We start from the raw sequence: 6,132 nt of genomic DNA on the forward strand, positions 1-6,132 counted from the left end.
GTGCCTATTTTATAAATTAAATGTTATCATAGATATGTAAGTATGGGGGGGAAGCTTTGTATATATGTAGGGTTCAGTACCATCCATGGTTTCAGGCCTCCAATGGGGGTCTTGGAATGCATCCTCTGCAATTAAGGAGCATTACTGTACACACAACCTATTCTTAGGAAGGCTTTAGCAATTATTCTTATTTTTCCTGCTCCTAGACCAAAAGAATAAATGAACATTTAAAATACATTTTGTACAAGAGCAGAAGTAGGAAAAGCTTCTCCTCCCACAACAAACACACAGGTTTCATTTATCTTTATAGGCGAGTTAGCAGCAGTTCACACCTGAGATAGCTCTAGAACTACACCTGTTCAGATAGAAGTAAAAGCAAGAATACAAATAAAAGCAAGTTCCTGTCATGGTAGTGGTTAACGAATCCGACTAGGAACCATGAGGTTGCGGGTTCAATCCCTGGTCTTGCTCAGTGGGTTAAGGATCTGGCGTTGCCGTGAGCTGTGGTGTAGGTCGCAGACGCGGCTCAGATCCCGAGTTGCTGTGGCTCCGGCGTAGGCCGGTGGCTACAGCTCCGATTGGACCCCTAGCCTGGGAACCTCCTTATGTCTCCAGAGGGGCCCTAGAAAAGGCAAAAAAAAAAAAAAAAGCAAGAATACAGAGGGCTTGCCCAGGGTCATAGAGAAGGTAAGAGCTGCACCTCGAGCCAAGCATCCTGCCATTGTCCTTTCCACTGCACTTCCCTAAGCATGAAATTAAGAGGAGAGAGTGAGATCTCACATAGCCCTTTAGAAATTTACTTTGGATTTGCTTTCCAGGATATCTATTATCTCATCTGACATCTTCCTACAAAAATTGTTCAAATGAAACACTTTAGAAGTTCAGAGTGTTCTTGATTTCTGTCTGAGATTTTTTGGAGTCTGTCTTTGGTGCTTAGAAAAGAGACAGGAAGATGAGAAGTTAAAAGGAGAGGAAAGGGAAGCCAAGCTGAGAAGGTGCTTGCAAGGCTCCTGGGGAGTCAGAGGCATAAGGGGAGTCCCACTCTTGCCTTGCAGAGCTCTGGCTGGGCAGGACCGTCTACCTTCTACCAAGATCACTGAGGTCGCACTTGTTTCGGGGACCGCCCCTCCACCTACCAGCCGGCTCTATTTCCCAGCCCAGGAGACACAATTCAAAGTGCCAGAAGCACTGTAGCTTGGAGCCCTTCTCTCCGCGGCGAGGGCGGGGCTCAGGCCGCCCGGAGCGCAACCTCGGGTTTTGGGATGAAAGGCGGCTCTCCAGGTGTGGAGCTAGGATGGGGAGGTTGGGAGGGGCCTGGCGCCTCAGGGCACACCCCTGCCTGTCCCACCCTCGGGTCTTGCCAGACCTGGAGCGGCTCAGCTCCTGATTGGCTGCGATATAAGCCACCGGCAGAGGGCAGGGGGCATCGGGTGGCGGGCCTGGGCGCGAGGGAGGAGTGGCTGGCGCCGCCGACCCGGCTCCGAGCCCGCAGCCCACCGCCCGCCGCCCCCGCCGTCCCGCAGTCGGAGAGGCAGGTTTGCTCCCAGGCCCAGCAGGAGTGAGAAGCCAGGGAGAAGTTACACTTTCTGGGCTGGAGACCCCGCTCCCCTTGCAGCCCGTGCCTTGCTCCGCGCTGTCAGGATGGCAGCTCCTGAAGTGCCCCCGACCATAGCGGTCAAGATCTTCTCAGCTGGAGCGGCGGCCTGCGTGGCAGATGTGCTCACCTTTGCACTTTGGACACCGCCAAAGTCCGGCTACAGGTAGCGAGGGCCATGGGGGTGGGTAGGTGTCTCGGGCAGAGAGGGAGCTCCTAGTGTGTGTGCCCTTTGATTCTGACTTTGGTTTAACCATCTTTTCTCAATTAGGTAGAGCACCTGACCTTTAAAAAGTTTGACCTGTCACGGGATGGATACCCTAGGGTGGGAAAGTGGAACTTTTCAGGGATTAACTGCCAGAACCACAATGATCATGGAGATGGGCTGACCATGACTATTGCCTGTAGTCAGCACTAAGTAATCTAGGAGCTAAGGAAAGCAGCGGCTCTGGAATTTATAATCCAGGCTCCTTATCTTGCTTCGCTGACTGGACAGGCACATCTCTTCAAGGTACTCCCTACCGTTCTGGAGAGTTTGAGGGGTACAGTAGGGTGGAGTGGGGGTAATATTCAAAGTATGGATAGTAGCATGATTCCCCCCACCACCCCCCTTTAGATAGATAGATAGAAACGGATAGACAGATAATGTTGCTGAGAAGAGAAAAAGAACCGAAAATAGGAAGACAATGGGAAAAAAAATCTAGGCTTAAGATTTCTCCATAGAGGTCAGCTTGATGCCAGTCTTTGTTTTTTCCGCACTAGCTAGGACTCCTTTACTTTAAATTTCACTGCCCTCTGACCTGTACCTTTCTCATTTTCAGATCCAAGGCAAATGCCGGTCCTCCGGTACCATTCGGTACAAAGACGTCCTGGGAACAATCACTACTCTGGCAAAGACAGAAGGGCCAATGAAGCTCTACAGAGGGCTGCCTGCTGGCCTCCAGAGACAAATAAACTTCACCTCTCTTAGGATCAGCCTCTATGATACCATCCAGGGAGAGAAAGTAAGCAAGGAGCATTCCTGGGAGGGGCAGATAGACATGTCCTGGGCCCGGCTCTGTCCAAAGAAATGGTTACCCACAGGGCAGTGGTCTTCACAACAAATTGGCCAACAAACATCAGTGTCTGAACCCACAGGGCAGGGCAGACAGGTAAGCTGGTGAGGAGGGAGAGGTGAAGCCAGAAAGGCAGGAAAGGGGGGTCACAAGAGACCTTGCAGGCCATGCGAAGGAGTTTGGATTTTATCCTTAAAGTGATGGGAAGTCATTGAAAAAAATGAGAAGCAAGAGAATAACGTAAACAATTTGTATTTTCAAAAGATCACTTTGGCAGCAATATGAAAAATATATACAAAAAGAAGAAGAAAGGAGTAAGTAAGGAAGTAAGAAATGATGAAAGTATGCCAAAGCAATGGCGGTAATGAAGGAGAAGAGTGGTCAGTCAGGAAGGTTTTGGAAGTGTAATTGATTGAACTTGGTGGACAACTGAAACTGAGGCGTAAAGAAAAGGTAGGAATGTAAGATGACTTCCAAGTCTCTGGATAAAGCCATCATTCACTGGAGGAGGGCACAGAGAAACTGCTGTAATGGGGACATTAGTTTAGGGAGTTTCCATTGTGGTTCAGCAGCAACGAACCTGACTAATCTAGCTCATATGTCATGGCTCAGTGGACACAGATCTGATGGGTATCCATGAGGACGCAGGTTCAATCCCTGGCCTCAAGAAGTGGGTTAAGGAACTGGCATTGCTGTGGCTGTGGTGCAGGTCAGCAGCTAAAGCTCTGATTTGACCCCTAGCCTGGGAAACTCCATATACCAAGGGTGTGGCCCTAAAAAGAAAAAAAAAATTCAGTTTAGGATGTGTCAAGGGGTAATGTCCAGTCTGCACAAGAGCTTAGGAGAAACATATGAGCTAGATTTTGGGGAGTCACAGGGGGAACTATCAGTAGAACCAAACAGCAGAGAGATCTAGCGTGGAAAGGACTGATTAATGTGCCTAACAGTAGAAGCCCATGCATTTCTTTGGCAGAACCATCTTCAGCGTAGTAGTGGAGGATTGCAGAGGTTAGAGGAGAAGATGGGCAGTGAGAAGCAAAGACAAAGAACATGCCTCACTCCCAAGGAACTTGACGGGAAAATGCAATGGGGATTGGTGCATGGAATGAGTGCATCAAAATAAGATTACAAATGTGGGCCAAAAGCAAGGGAATTATAATCATATGATCTTGACACTTAAAAGATGGTTGTTAGTAAATGCTCAGCTCCTGGCCAAGCATGATGAGAAAGGAGTGCAACTATATAGTGATGAAAAGAATGCTGTACTTCCTATTGCAAGACACTGTGTTAAGTGCTGTATTGTTATTCTTTTAACTCATACAATGACTCTGAGGTGGATATTATTATCTCTGTTTTATACAGATTGGGAAACAGTTCGAGAGACTGAGAGTCCTTGATGAGTAAATGTGATTGATCCATACATAGCTTATATTTAATTTTACGGATGAGTATGAGGCTCTATGACTATCTGTAGTTTTATTAAATGATATTTATCTTTGGTAACCTGAGCTAATTTTTTTCAAAATTTCAAATGAAAAATCACTTCATCAGCTTCTTACTTCTTATTTTTGTCCCCTTTGTAGCCTATTGTAGTATGACACCACTTGATGTCCCAAACTTGGGCAGTTTGTCCACTTGGGTCCTTCCTAAGAAAATACAGTATGAACTAATTTATGGATATACTCAACAAGGATTACACTAGTTGTAAAATAACAAAATTCTACAATCTTTAAAAATTGTAAGGCAATGTCTCAAACCTAATGAAATAAGCATGATGCACCATACACATTATAAAAAGGTTGTAATTCACCATAATCTGCATTTACGACATATTAAAATAAATGGATTATAAATTTAGTTTAAAATAGATATATCAATTATCAACCAATAGCCATTTAACAATTTCGTTTTTTTTCAAATTTAAAACTTTTGGAGGATACATGCTACGAGGATGAATCCTGAAAACATCGTGCTAAATACAATGAGCCAGATATGGAAGGACAAATATTGTATGACTCTACTTATGTGAAGTACCTACAGAAGTCAGATTCATAGAAGCCGAAAGAGTAATGGTGGTTACCAGGGTTTGAGGTGTGGGGGGGCAAGTTATTTTTTAATGAGTAGAGAGATTCCATTTAGGTGACCAGAGGTTCTGGAGATGAGGAGTGGTGATGATTGCTTACAGTGAGAACATATTTAATGCTACTGATTTATACACTTAAAAGGGCTAAAATGATAATTTGATGTTATGCATGTTTTACCGCAACTAAAACACCCCAACACACACCAGGAGAGAAAAATTAAGAGATTTCCCCCAAATCTTCAGGAGTCAGGAGAGAAAAATTAAGAGATTTCCCCCAAATCCTCAGGAGTGATGTTTATAGGCCAAATCTCTAAAATATCTATCCAAGTTAGATTTAACTGATGCCATCTTTTTCTCCTGGAATATCTCATTATTGCAGACAGGCATTCAAAATCAGTCATTTGATCTGCATAGCTTGGCAGAATTCTTAAAAATAACAAGAGCAACCACATCAACAAAATGCAATTAGATCCCTGACGATCTCCCCTAGGACATGAATTGCCAAGATCTAGACACCACTAATTTCTTAAGGCTGGAAAATGGTCTGCTTCCTCATCACTTTGCTTTCTCCTTATTTCTTCTCTTCAACTATTAAAGTTTCCCACTTCCCATTCAGAAAGCGAAGCAAAACAAAATTTCCTCTCCCCTCAAAAAAGAGGAAAAGACCATTAAGCAAGAGGAGACAAAATTTGGTTTGGCGGGACTGTAATCGTATAGATATGACCATCTGGGTTTTGTTGTTTTGAAGCAGGATAGGGCATCTGGATGAAACTTAGGCAGAGAAAGGAAAGACAGGGAAAATTGTACTTTTAAGCCTCTGCTTTTGAGAAAAGCAGCAAAATGAGAAGCATAAACTGCCTGTAACTATAATAGCTTTAAGAATTTCAAACAAACTGATAGAATGGTGACATGCGCTTTTCTAGATTTGTACCTTCCTTCTGGTGACTGGGATCCTGGAACGTCATCCCGTTTGTGTGCTTTGAACAGCTGAAACGAGAGTTGATGGAGTCACGGCAGACTGTGGACTGTGCCGCATAATTGGCTCCAGGAAAGAATTGAACAGACCAGTGGGAATCTGTGCTAACCGGATCATTTTAAAAAGCAAACAAACCTATTCACCCTAAAAAAAAAAAAAAAAAATAAGGAAATTCTGGTAGAGAGTTTGGACTATTTTTTAAAATTACTCAATGAATTTTATTACATTTATAGTTGTACAACAATCACCACAACCAAATTTTATAGTATTTCCATCCCAATGGACTATTTTTTTTTCAAAGGATATAATACATATTTCTTGTGATTTTATTCTCAGTGTTTTAAGGAGGGGAAAGAACATAAGTAACACACTCAGGCCAATGTAAGGTCCAGATAAGTTACTACATTTGATTAACCATTTAATG

General features: G+C 43.9%; 1 protein-coding gene across 1 annotated transcript; it reads left to right on the forward strand.

Annotated features, from left to right (window-relative positions):
- Positions 1 to 1,508: 1,508 nt before the first annotated feature.
- On the forward strand, positions 1,509 to 5,814 carry UCP1 (uncoupling protein 1). Its single transcript, XM_053743532.1, is given in 5 exon segments — positions 1,509 to 1,728; positions 1,731 to 1,760; positions 2,416 to 2,598; positions 5,349 to 5,437; positions 5,656 to 5,814. Coding segments are annotated over 5 exon segments (504 nt in total). The 5' UTR covers positions 1,509 to 1,641; the 3' UTR covers positions 5,771 to 5,814.
- Positions 5,815 to 6,132: the final 318 nt, after the last annotated feature.

The sequence above is a fragment of the Phacochoerus africanus genome, chromosome 10 (assembly GCF_016906955.1).
Source record: "Phacochoerus africanus isolate WHEZ1 chromosome 10, ROS_Pafr_v1, whole genome shotgun sequence".
Taxonomy (NCBI): domain Eukaryota; kingdom Metazoa; phylum Chordata; class Mammalia; order Artiodactyla; family Suidae; genus Phacochoerus; species Phacochoerus africanus.